At 37.5% G+C, this 14,174-nt stretch overlaps 1 protein-coding gene across 1 annotated transcript; it reads right to left on the bottom strand.

Moving 5' to 3' along the window:
* Positions 1 to 684: 684 nt before the first annotated feature.
* LOC134541990 (glycerate kinase) lies at positions 685 to 13,568 on the bottom strand. The gene is made up of 2 exons (XM_063385766.1): positions 12,942 to 13,568; positions 685 to 3,184 (listed from the first exon to the last, which is right to left on the bottom strand). Exons 1-2 carry the CDS (start codon positions 13,417 to 13,419, stop codon positions 2,106 to 2,108), a joined length of 1,557 nt encoding a protein of 518 aa, XP_063241836.1. The 5' UTR covers positions 13,420 to 13,568; the 3' UTR covers positions 685 to 2,105.
* Positions 13,569 to 14,174: the final 606 nt, after the last annotated feature.

Genomic DNA, 14,174 nt, shown 5'->3' with positions numbered 1-14,174 from the left:
TATATTTTATTTCTTATCTATTCACTGGCTGGTGGCACCAATTCATCCAAAGACACAGATAATCATTCATGGGTTCAAAAACTTCATAACTGTATCTATCATCATATTTTAGTGCAGATCCCCTTCCTTTTAGTCACAAAAAGAAAAGTACTACAGCATTACAATATGGTAAAAGCTGAATAAAAAAAATAAAAATAAAAACATTTAAAGTATCTTTTTTTTTTCTTTTACAAAAAATTGTTATTGTTCTGTTGTGCAATGAGCAACTACATGCTCTTGAAATGTGACTAACATTTTTTTTGGTAAAATAATATAGAAAAAAGGCAAAATGTAAGTTCCTGAAGTCCTATCACAATTTTTAATTAATATTTAGTTCATACTACTACAACACACCAACATTAATTTTTGAAACAAAAAGTAAAAAAAAAAAAAAGCAAACAAGCATTCTGACCTTAAAAATTTTTCTGATTGATTTTCGCAGAATGCAATTTCGGTATGCTTTTCTTCCCGGTAATTGCTAATTGTAATTTTGTGTCAAAAACTTGTAGTCATAAGCTGTGTTTATTGCTAATATTAATATATCAAGACTTGTGTTTTTGTTGTATTCCTCTGCCTGATGACTGGCAGGCTCTCTCTTGATACACAGATACATCACTTATCATGTCTTCAAATAACACAAATTCATTTAGCGCTATGTTAATTTTACTGCCCCAGTCTTGGATAGCACATCTGTAAATTTCCCTTAGCACAAAATCGCCACAGGAAAAAAAAATTGGGCATAATGCCACAAAGTCTGATTCAACTCAGTAAACAACAGATGTGCCGTGGCATAGAGTAAGCCATACGAGGGGGGAAGAGATGCGCCCGCTGGACTGACTACGCTATTGGCTATTGTACAAACATCAGCTATGGAAAGTTCAGTTGCAGCTATGGAGTGTAAAGGACCAAATGTTTTTACGTCCGCGCTAACGCCGCAGGGCCACAGACCAGGCCATGATGAACTTCAGTTTAGCCAGTGGCAGGGAACTCGCACGCACAATATCAAAGCAACATCTGCCCATTCGTCTGCTGGTAACTGTACATGTGCAAGCACCTGCAGTTGGAATCATATTGAAATCATGGCTTCCAAGTGAGAGCGTAATGCATCGTTTTCAAGTATTTGAGACCAAACTAGAAGTATTATGGTGTGCAGAATGTCATGAAGGCCACACTTATGTTGGTCGCAAATCAACTGTGCTCACAATTGTATGAAATAAGGATTCTATCAAATATTTATATGTCTGATGCTGTTGTTTGTACTAGTGGGAATACACTTGACATTAGATACTGGAACAGAAATGAACAAGATGATTCACATAGAAAAGGTTGTTAAATAAATGATACAAAAATAATCATGGGCCTGACAGGATTTGTGTTAACCAAGCAGTGATAAGCGAGTAAAAACTTTAATTTTTGAAGAATTAAAAAGTAAATATCCGGACAGCCGTATCAGTTTCACTGCCAGTAAAGGATGGTTTGGAAAGTTCATGGAAAGATACGCAACGGGAGTTGGATACTCCCGGACAGACAAAGCCAACCAGCTGACTGACTAACTACATAACCACCTGTCTCCCGTTACGTGGTATCGTATTTGTCATACAAAGTATTCAATGGTAGGCTTATAAATATAAATGGCGTGACACCATTTATTGTTAAGTATTATTCTAAGCATTTATATTACGTAAATAATTTTTTTCCCTACGCATTTTGGAACACACTAAGTAAATCAGCCTTGCTATTTATGGAGATTAACTAATGCTTCAGAATAATAAATTTTAAATAACATTAACAATTTTAGGAACGTATTAGTCGAGCTAAGTGGGGGATTGATGTACTTAGATCTAAACTTATATATTTTTTTTGATCTGATGTTTTATTTGTAGCTATGTCTTTTGTTATTTTGATGCAGCTTTGCCAATAGAAAACAATCATTTCAGCAATTCAATAAAACAATCACATTATTATGTTTTTTATTTAAAAAATATAGTGAACTGGTCCCAAATGTATATCATATTCTAAACTGCTAATTGCAGAATATAAATAGGTACATAAAATCAAAATACGTCCTATATTTTTTTCTTTATAGCTAAAATATGTATGTCCATGACATTAGTACCAGTGTGGCCTATCGTAACTAGATCGCTCCCTCCCTTAAAACAACGGTAGAAACTGTGCGAGTCGTTGTTGGCCAGGAATCGCGATGGTTTGAAACTGTCGTCGGAGCACTGGGCAGCGTGGCCAATGGCACCGGCAGCACTGGTGGGGCCGTCGATACCGTCCGTGCCACAGCTCAGCAGCGCAATGTCGAACCCCGCCAAGCACGGCTCATCTCTCCCCAGCGCGTGCAAGCTCATCGCAAATTCCAGAGCCAGTTCCTGATTCCTGCCTCCCACGCCTTTCCCGCGTACTAGGACAGTCGTCTCGCCGCCTGCTATCAGACACAAGCCCTGACCAGACACTGCCCTCTCCACCCCACACATGATCTCGCTCTCCACGTTCTCCAACAACTCATATCTTTCCTTGAAGGAACTCAAGAGTGCAGGAAGATTATTAGCTTCGTCACTAATGCACTTACATATCTCTCCTGCGAGGTCTGCATACATTTTCCCCACGTTCTTCACGAGCCCCTGTATCCTCGTTGACAGGACAGCAGGAAAGTAACCGCACCTGCTCGCTTCGTTTTTGGCACTTTCGACAGCTAATGTGTTACTACCGATGATCACATTCTGAACGTGATCGAAGCCATCAGTTCCGGCCGACTCTTCCGAACTTTCGCGGAGGCTGCAGATAACAGACGAGGGCACCTCATCCAACAGGCGGTGCTTGCGGATCACGTCGATCGGGGCGTCAGGTGGGTCGGTGTTGGGAACCGTGGGGCCGCTGGCAATGAAGTCCAGGGGATCCCCGATGACGTCCGAGAGGACCAGGGTCACCACGCGAGCGGGAGACGCCGCCCTCGCAAGCCCGCCGCCCTTCAGCAGGGACAGCCTCTTGCGGACGCAGTTGAGCTCCATGATGTCTGCCCCCGCGGAGGCTAGCAGCGTGATGACGCGGCACTTCTCCTCCAAGGTCACAGGTGGGCGGGGCGCGGGGAGGAGGGCGGACCCTCCACCAGACACCAAGACCAGTAGGACATCACCCTCGCCTGAGGGACACCACAGCAGATCCTGTGAGAGTAACATCTCTACAAGAATACATGTACCATCTTAGGGCAAAGAACAAATAAGTTGTTTGGGCCTAATATACATTTGATTAGACTAGCTAATGCATTCTAAAAAAAATGTTCAAGTATCTAACACCAAAAACTTCACAAAAACAAAATAGCTAGTATGAGATTGTACCACAGGCAAAATTTTAATAACATATTGTATTCTTAATAATTATGACCCAAGAACTGAAACATCAAAGGTTTCATCTAAAATTATAATACGTACTTCCATTAAAAATCATATGAAATTACATAAGTACCAACAATATGATCCACTGCTTCACAGAACCACTGATGTGTGAAAGCTTGACTTCTGGTTAGGTCGAAAACTTTTCAAGTGTTTATTTAATGTTTTGAATGACTTGCAAAATATATCCAAATAATTACAGAGTTGAAGTACACACAAAGATGATCCCAAGGAAGTCCAAGAGGGGAGTGGGGAGAGCAGATAGGGAGTGCAGGAGCAAAGAGAAGACTGGAATAAAGTGAAAAATGAGGAATGGTGGAAGGACAGAGGAAGATGGAGGCATTTTACTTGGCTGACCTGGCCACAGGCAGAAATCAGTTGATGATGATGATATATATACTGTTTTACTCTTAATTCTCAATCAAGTGTTGTTAGCTTTCAAGATTGTGGTTACATGTATAACATTTTGGTGACCTAGCCATAAAGGGAAAAATATAAAATACAGAACTAAAAAAAAATTTCATTCAAATTAAACATACCTGACGTTTTTTGAAATGTTCATTATTTTAGTTTAATGTTTTACTAAGCCTTTTTATTTTATATGAATTACTTTTCGTATTAAAACTAAGACTTTTTATTTAAAAATCATAATGCAGAATATTTTATTTTGTAATAACTTTTAAATACTAGCACGTGTTTCTGTGATTATTAGAAATCCACAGATGTGAAGCAGCAGCTACATGAGTTGCCGTCTTGTGGCAACCGAATCAACCATTTCGTTGCCGTGCAACAACTGAATGTAGCGACTTTATATCATTCCAGCCCACCAACTTAAATGTACCCAATATTTCTTCAACGTTGTTGCCGCCAGTTGCTGAAGATTGAAAATGTATGAACTATGATTCACATGAGCGAAGATCGGATAGCCCCAGTAGTTTTTAGCACAGCGTTTGAGGGAATTATCCAGAGATCATTCTTTGGTTGTCACTAGATCGTGGATCGAAGGGCAGAATGGTGCAACTAACCATCAACTTCGATCTGCAAGGCATGAGGGCAGTCGTCTTGCCAAACGGCCTCTCGTCACGCCACGGTTATCATCCTACGCCCGTGGCTAGGTGAACAAATAGACTCCACGCAGATAACTTCAACATCGAGTTAGCAATAAAGTGAGCCATTGAATAATTAGTGGCAACGTAACACTTAACACCAACACTTACCAAAGTTATTCATGTTACAATGTTTGAAAAATTGAATTAAGGAACACATTCTTAGTCCCAGGATGGTATTGGGTTTTTCAAGTGTGTACTACATATGTAGTAAACAGAGTAATATGTTCTGCTGAGTATACATGCCAATCATAGGATATCCATATTTGTTTTTAAATTTAGTGCAATGTGCAACTTTTTTTGGAGATCACTGTCAAGCTAGTTGCAAGTTTTCATTCAATGGGAAACAAGTATGTGTCATTTATTTCATAAAAAAACACTATGAGAGTTTAGAATTAGAATTAATTATTATAAACATGACCTACATAAGACCTAAAACACAACATCCACATGAAAAAAAATTTGACATAATGTCAGAAATGTCGTGGTTTTCAAATGGGTCGAGAACACTTTGTGATTTGCTTGACATCTAGAGCAAAACTCACTGGTAGGCATTTGGGTTCTGCCTACCGTGTTGCGTCGGTATGTATGTAATGTCGACAGATGTTTGAATTTGTGTGTTTGGAAGTTCCATAGTCACTGCCTAGTTTGTTAACTGATGACTGTCATTGTTAAAAAGTACACAGTTCTAGTAGAAAATACTTTTATTATCTAACAATTCTAAAATTAATCATAGCTTGTAAAAATTTTGTGAGACATAATTTTGAAATTTTTGATGTCACACCTGTGGTTCTAATACTTATGATTTTTCAAATTAACTTTGTAATAATTATTGAGTGACTGAGAATGTCTAGAAGTGTATGTTATTAGATACTGTTTGTGCTTGCCCTGTCTGAAATACCTGGGATTGCAACATATTCTATAAATGTGTATAAATACTTCAGGAAGCAGCACTTTACACCCACTTGTAACTTCAATGCTGTGAGCATGCGGCCTTGCCATCAGAAACATGTCCGTATCGCCCGGTAATGTGTAATCATATGCAATGTCCCGCTGGCCCCAGTACACAGCACACGATTAAAAGTGACTTAGACAAATAAATGAATACATATATACATGCTTTGTTGTAATTGTTGTAGACATTATTTAGCCCTACATGGACAATCAAAAATATTAAACAATCTAGTTAGGTCTAGGACATTACATATATTATTCCCACGTTTCTGAGTTCATATTCGTAACAAGGAACTTAAATAAAATTTTTACCCATAACTATATTATGTTCTTATAGCAATAACGTCACTATCGTGACAAAAATTCACAACATTGATTCTTAAACCTACCGTTTTCTAAATTTTCCAGCAGTGACATCAGGAGAAAAAAACTTAAAAGGGTTTCACAAGATAATTTTTAAACGTACATGCTGTAAAGATGATACTGAGGGTTTTGTTTTGGTATGGTGATTGTTTATTGTCCCGCTAGCTTGGGCTGCCCAATGCCATGTTGGAGCGAGACGTTTCAGTGGGAATTGTACATCAAAGTATCATGATGCATTACATTTTTACTGACAAGCACGAGTGTGCTCAATCCATGGTCCATGATATAAGCATGTATAATGCCTAAAAAATAAGTGTTTTAATGTTTTTTTTTTTCCTTTGTACTTCTGGTTCTAATAATTTGTAACATTTTATGTGCACTGACATAGTTTGCTAAGCCACGACAAAAGTAGACTTAGGTAATCCTGTAGATGCTCCATTTAACTAAGAGAATAGTTGGTTTGGGTTGAAAAGGGTCATGTCTAATTTAAAATTATCAAAACAGTAATTTTAATTCTGATTGAATTATGAAAAACATGCTAGGTAGTAGGGACGTTGAAAAAATTGTGAGCTTTCACAAGTAGACCAATATTGACCTGAAACTATTAAAATAGCTATGATTAAAACTTTCCATAAAAAATTTTTTTTAAGAAGAGATTGGTATTTTAGGGGGAGTAAAGAAAACTAACTGCCCTGGAATTTCAAATGTGTATTCTCATTCTTTGCTAATGGCACACAGGCCTACCTGTTTCAGTGTTACCTAACACAGTGATTAACCAGCATATTTTATTTTCAGACACTTTCCCTTCTTTACTTATATAATTGTGTGAAAATTATAACCAAGATGATTATCAAGCCTTTTTCCAATATTATTTCCTTTCAAAAAAATTTTCTAATCACAAATTTCCTGGTCTTGATAGTCTCCTCCTCTATCAAGTTTCTTATACAGTCGAAACTAAAAAATTTCTGTTTGAGAGATAATCAATTAATCAATCAAAAACATTTGAAGTACCTATATTTGTAAAGAAAACTATTATGCCAACTATGGGGGGGGGGGAAAAAAAGTATGAATTTGTTTTCTTTCCTACTAATTATGTATTTTTTAATATGTTGTTTTCTCACCTATAGTTGAAACTAATTAAGGTTGAATATTTTGTAATGTTAAAGCAGGGAATTTAAAATACCTTAAAAAATTCTCACAAAATGATTTTTCTCCACTCCCCACACAATAAAAAAAAATTTCCGGAGTGTACGGAAATCTTCAGAAAGTTTCTGAACTGTTCAGGAATCTGACTCCAGGCTACTGAATATTAGGGTTTCCTTGCTGAAAAGAAACATTACGTGAGTTATGCGTTGGACCAATAACAATTCATCTGCTGCCTTCATTGCGTGGTTGTACAGGCTGTGAGCAGGAATTTTTGTAACAAGTTACGTGTCAATTTGTGCATAATAATTTTGATATTTAATTGAATTTATGGTTCAATGCACTCTTTTTTTACAAATAAAATATTAATATATATTTTAAAAGTGCGATATTCAGCGATGCAAGGTTACTTTGCAAATATATGTGAGGTTATTTATGTGTTGTGTATTTTCATGGTACTTTACTTTGTCAGCAAGGTGATTGCAGTGATTTCTACACAACTTTAAGATTTATTAGGATACAATGTTTACGTAAATAATAAGTTGATAATTTTTTATCATGCCAAGTATGAACACCTTCTAATGCGCATATATAAGTACACGCACCCATTTTTTTTACACCTAGAATTTGTTTTTAAAATGATCATGTAAATATGTAAAGCTATAATTAATTTAATTCATCACCTGAGAACCAATTAGTTTCTAGGAGCATGTTTAGAGAAAAATATGTTTTTTGTCATGTTGAATACTTGGAACAAGATGTTTGCATGTCATTTGAAATGTAAAAATGATGACACGATTTCAATTGTTGCAAAAGAGCGTTATTAAATGTTTCTTCATATTTCATAGAGTTGGCGATTGTTTCATTTTATTAATATATGTTTCAGAGGTTATATTTTCGCACATGTTGCTGATACTTGCAAAAATAATTATTTTTTTAACATAAATTGTACTTTGACGCCGACCGCCAATGCTCCTCTATGTCGCATAGACCGCTATGCCTCATCAACATCTCACAAAGGCGTGTGCACCGAACGCGCTCGTGCGCGCACCGGAGTGTAGAAAGTGCAACGGGGCGAACGCCATGTAACAAGTGCCACGTCGGCGGAAGGATCCGGCCGGGTGTGGCATATCCCTCCGCCGAACTACAACAAATGTTTATGTATTTTTTCCACAGGAACATATTAGACTTTATTTTCATTGTTTACTATTTTATTTCTTTCAAAATTATGTTTCACCGTGCACATTGTCCCAAACCTGGCCGGTTCAATTTCCCGCGAAAACCACACGTTTCCGCGAGAGGGCTGGCGGGGAGGGGGGTCGCGCGCGGTGAGAGCGGCAGTATCCTTCCGGAGCTCACAGAAGCCGGCAGCCTCCGCGCAACACGGGACCAGCATTTCTTATTTTTCACTGATATGTAGTATTCAATAGTTGTAAAATTCAGTCAACCTTTTCTTTCAGTTCCGTGGTCGGCCTCGACTTACCGAGTGTTATGTAACCTAAATATTGAGTGCTCCAAGACGAGCGTTTGATGTGATACGTAAGTACTACGTGCAAACTACGAGATGGTACGTCGGCGCTTCACGCGATATCCTAGCCACTCGGCTAATTAGTTTCAGCCCACACGGGGCAGCCAGTAGGCAACACATAACAATCAATCTTACTAACGCGTCAATTTCTGGGACAGTCCTAAGATTCATGTAGCGTCGCCGGAGTTACGGGCCTACGTATTCTTAGCCCAGTGTACTACGTAATTATAGTTGTGAAGTGTAATCTTGTTCAGGATTCTAGTGTGTTATGTTAGGGTTTTTTTTTGTAATCACCGCATTGTGTCCAAAGTGAATGAATGACCTTACCGGGTAGTAAAATTGTGAGCCGCCACTGAGTGAGTGGTCACGCGTGTGATGATTTGATTCGGGACAACCGTTACGGCCAGGACGGGCAGCACTATGTATAGGGCTGTGCCGGAATAAATTAATCAGAAATAAGCCAGTATTTTCTTGTTCTTTTCAGGCGTCCCGAGTGGCCTAAACAGCTCGTGGGGGCCCTACTGTGTCGAACCACTGCCTCTAGCCACAAGGCCGAACCTACCGAGATTCCGAACAATACTTAAGTCACGTAAATTTACATAGAGGTAGCGGGGTTCACGTCAACTTTTAAAAAATCATAATAATACAGTATATGTAATTAATGCAGCTGACCTAACATAATCAACAGTTTACAAATCTTTACAGTGTTTTAAATTAACAAACCTAACCTAACCTACCATTCACACAAATTTAAGTATTCTAAATTTAGATAACTTAAAGGTAAACTACCAAGAATCTATTAAAAATATTGCAAGGCTGTAATGATAGGAAAAGAGAAAGAAAGTGAAAAATGTGTTATATTTTTCACAGCAGTAAATATGTAGTTTAGCGGTATTTGCGGAAAAAAAAGTTAAAAATCCGAAAATACTTTTATTATATGCTCTTTAACTTCCTCTTTTCATTAAACCCGGCGGAGATAAGAAATTCCAAATACTTTATGAGATATCGCCGTTCTTAATTTGCAATACAAGACCTGTGCAAACATTCGACCATCGCAATTTTTTTATTTTGCCGTGTGTTCGTGAATGCCTTATTAATTAAAATGGTCGATTAGGTCAGGTCAGTTACATTATAAATACTTTCAAACTAAGCTGACATTAAAAATAATGTGAATTAATTTTAATGGTTGTTTAGTTTTAAAGTATTTATAATGTAAGTGACCAGACCAAACTAACCGGGACAAAGGATGAACAGTAGGAAATCACATAATTTTTCTTTTTTACTTATTACTTGTGCAACAATATTCAAATAACGAATAAAACATTAAAATTTGAAAAGTTAAAAACTCACCTAAGTTAGAGACGGGTACAATTCCTTTGCCATTAGTAGAAAATGATTTGGTAAATATGTATTGTACGGATTAGCGCCAAAAAAAATCGTACAAATATGAAATAACTTTCATTATATGCTATCTTACGTCCTCTTTTCAGAACCGCCTGCGGAGATAAAAAATTCCAATTACTTTTGGAGATATTGAATTTTTTAATATTCATTTTTTGGCGATTTTTTTAAAAAAAATTTTAAAAATCCGAAAATACCTTTATTCTGTGCTCTTTAACTTCCTCTTTTCATTAAACCCGGCGGAGATCAGAAATTCCAAATACTTTAGGAGATATGGAATTTTTTAATTTTCATGATGTGCACTGATGCAGCGTTCAGAGGGAAGCCTACGATTCACACATCCTTCTGGACATACCCGAATACTCACGTTGGCAAGCCTTCTTTTCTTAAAATTAGCAAGAAGTAATTAAAAATACTTTAAAACACTGTGGATGGTTGGTTATATTAGGTAAGTATAGCTCCATTAAAAAAACTGTAAAATCATTTTATGGTTGCTTAGCAAATAACTTTTTAATCCAGCGCTAGGAAACCGTTTACATGATTTCACAGTATTTTTAATGTAGCTATCCTAACCAAATCAACCATCCACAATGTTTTGAAGTATTTATAATGTAGCTAACATAACCTAATTGACCATTAGTTTTCATGAGTTGCATATTTATTTACAATAAACAAAAAAAAACCGAACATGCACGATCGGGCGTTTGCCTAGCGTCTGTTGAAAGAAGGCTTGCCAACGTGAGTATTCGGGTATGTCCAGAAGGATGAGTGAATCGTAGGCTTCCCGCGTTCACCATTGTTGCTTGTTTACAAGTATGATTTTTTTTTTTTCGCGACGTAGTTGAACGACTACATCACGTAAAAAGAAAATTACGTGAGTTCCTACTGTTCATCCTTTTTCCCGGTTTGTTAGGTTAGGTCAGCTACATTATAAATACTTTAAAACTAAACAACCATTAAAATTAATTTTTATTATTTTTAATGTCCGTTCAGTTTCAAAGTATTTATACTGTAGCTGACCTGACCTAATCTACCTTTGTCCCGTTTTGTTATGTCAGGTCAGTTACATTATAAATACTTAAAACTATACAAGTAAAATTAATTGATATTATTTTTAATTTCCGTTTATTTTGAAGTATTTATGATGTAACTAACCTTACCTAATGGAAAATTTCTGTTATTTAGGCATTCACGCACACACAGCAAAATATAAAATGGCGCCTGTTGAATGATTACATAGGGCTTGTATTGCAAAATAAGAACGGCGATATCTCCAAAAGTAATTGGAATTTTTAATCTCTGCAGGCGGTTTTGAAAAGAGGACGTAAAAGAGCATATAATGAAAGTTAATTCATATTTGTACAATTTTTTGGGCGCTAATCCGTACAATACATATTTACCAATGATTTAGTCGTTCACCTACGTCGCAAAAAAAATAATTTGATATCTCCTAAAGTATTTGGAATTTCTTGTCGGTAAATATGTATTGTACGGATTAGCGCCAAAAAAAATCGTACAAATATGAAATAACTTTCATTATATGCTATCTTACGTCCTCTTTTCAGAACCGCCTGCGGAGATAAAAAATTCCAATTACTTTTGGAGATATCAAATTTTTTAATATTCATTTTTTGGCGATTTTTTTAAAAAAAAATTTAAAAATCCGAAAATACCTTTATTCTGTGCTCTTTAACTTCCTATTTTCATTAAACCCGGCGGAGATCAGAAATTCCAAATACTTTATGAGATATGGAATTTTTTAATTTTCATGATGTGCACTGATGCGGCGTTGAGCGGGAAGCCTACGATTCACACATCCTTCTGGACATACCCGAATACTCACGTTGGCAAGCCTTCTTTTCTTAAAATTAGCAAGAAGTAATTAAAAATACTTTAAAACACTGTGGATGGTTGGTTATATTAGGTAAGTATAGCTCCATTAAAAAAACTGTAAAATCATTTTATGGTTGCTTAGCAAATAACTTTTCAATATGTAGCTATCCAGCGCTAGGAAATCGTTTACATGATTTCACAGTATTTTTAATGTAGCTATCCTAACCAAATCAACCATCCACAATGTTTTGAAGTATTTATAATGTAGCTAACATAACCTAATTGACCATTAGTTTTCATGAGTTGCATATTTATTTACAATAAAAAAAAAAACAGAAGATGCACGATCGGGCGTTTGCCTCTCGTCTGTTGAAAGAAGGCTTGCCAACGTGAGTATTCGGGTATCGGGTATGTCCAGAAGGATGAGTGAATCGTAGGCTTCCCGCGTTTTCACCATTGTTGCTTGTTTACAAGTATGATTTTTTTTTTCCCGCGACGTAGTTGAACGACTACATCACGTATAAAGAAAATTACGTGAGTTCCTACTGTTCATCCTTTTTCCCGGTTTGTTAGGTCAGGTCAGCTACATTATAAATACTTTAAAACTAAACAACCATTAAAATTAATTTTTATTATTTTTAATGTCCGTTCAGTTTCAAAGTATTTATACTGTAGCCGACCTGACCTAATCTACCTTTGTCCCGTTTTGTTAGGTCAGGTCAGTTACATTATAAATACTTAAAACTATACAAGTAAAATTAATTGATATTTTTAATTTCCGTTTATTTTGAAGTATTTATCATGTAACTAACCTTACATAATGGAAAATTTCTGTTATTTAGGCATTCACGCACACACGGCAAAATATAAAATGGCGTCTGTTGAATGATTACATAGGGCTTGTATTGCAAAATAAGAACAGCTATATCTCCAAAAGTAATTGGAATTTTTAATCTCCGCAGGCGGTTTTGAAAAGAGGACGTAAAAGAGCATATAATGAAAGTTATTTCATATTTGTACGATTTTTTTTGGGGCTAATCCGTTCAATACATATTTACCATTTTTTTTTCTCGCAAATACAGCTAAACTATATATTTACCTTTATAGCTTTTTAACAGTGCTTCCTTGTTGGATAAACACTGAACCAAAAATCCCTCAACACTAAGAGAAATGGCGCACCAGCAGACTCCGCGATCTCCTTGATCCTCCCGGCGGCTCGCGCCGCCGCGGGGTCCGGCAGGTTGCGGGCGGCGCCCTCGTGCACCTCCAGCCTGCTCCCGGGGTCGGGCAGCATCTCCCGCTTGTCCGCCAGGGTTCCCAGGATGCCCCGCGGGACGCTCACCGCCCCCGCGACCACGCGGTCGCCCAGGATCCGCTCCGCCTCGGCAGCCATCCCCAGCACGGCCTTGCCGAACCCCACCACGAGGCAGTTCCCGCACAGGGCGTACCGCGCCCCGCGCACGACTAGCGAGTCGCCGCTGACCGCCATCGCGTCCCTCACCAGCCTGCACGGGTCAACCGCGCTCACCGACGCCAGGAACATGCCCCACAGGTCAGCTTTGACTCCTTCCATTTCCCGGCAGCTCGCCGTGCAGCCGCGGGTCGCGTCGACAACCCTCAATGGCAAAGTCTTTGCTGTTTTGCGAACTACGAACATCGTCTAAGTAGTATTATTATCACACAGATCAGTGACATATCAAAGATAAGTGCAGCATACAAATTACTCTCGAGGTGTTTAAAAAACACTTATCTCTGTTTACATAAACATTGCACCATGTGTGTCTCTACTCTCTAAGTTGACAATCGAATCCCCCATTACTGCCAACATGATAGAAAGAGAACTTTGCATTTAAAAGGGTGTTTTCCTTTTATTATTTAAGTTTAAATTCAATTTAAAAAAAATAAAACCAAATACGACAACTACTGTTGATGATAACGTAACAAAGTTATACTAGCTGAAGCTCGGTAGGGAGTGAGAGAAAATATCATAGGGTACTGATGTGATAATGCCCTGGGCAGTATACGAAGCCTAGGTCCCAATACCATCTGCCACTATAGGAGCATACCCTATGTCACGGCTGTGTTTTGAAAATACTGTTTTATTTTGGTTGAAAGATTAAGCAGCAATATGGACGGCATAATTAATTCAAGTGTGGCATATATGTTCTTTTACAGGTATCTAGATACAGGCTGTCAGCATCTCATATTTATGTTAAGTATTGTTGAATCCACATCCATTCCCACAGAATTATAGAAGCGGCACATTTGCATTCCTTGTGAACAGTATGGCAATCCAGCATAACCCACCAACGAGGGCAGATGCTGTTTCACAGTTCCACCAACAATAAATCACTTGTTTTAACTGATGATTAAATTAATAGTACTCCAGATGTATCTTTAAACTTTATCTTT

This window comes from Bacillus rossius (assembly GCF_032445375.1).
Source record: "Bacillus rossius redtenbacheri isolate Brsri chromosome 4 unlocalized genomic scaffold, Brsri_v3 Brsri_v3_scf4_2, whole genome shotgun sequence".
Classification (NCBI taxonomy): domain Eukaryota; kingdom Metazoa; phylum Arthropoda; class Insecta; order Phasmatodea; family Bacillidae; genus Bacillus; species Bacillus rossius.
Note: the sequence above shows the minus strand (reverse complement) of the source record. Positions and strands in the feature narration are given on the sequence as shown.

Bases quoted from the DNA above. Each gene is read 5' to 3' on its own strand.
- LOC134541990 (XM_063385766.1), bottom strand. From the start codon at position 13,419: ATGTTCGTAGTTCGCAAAACAGCAAAGACTTTGCCATTGAGGGTTGTC. The intron at 3,185-12,941 runs GTGCGCCATTTC...GGTGTCCCTCAG, and splicing joins GGAGATCGCGGAGTCTGCTG to GCGAGGGTGATGTCCTACTG.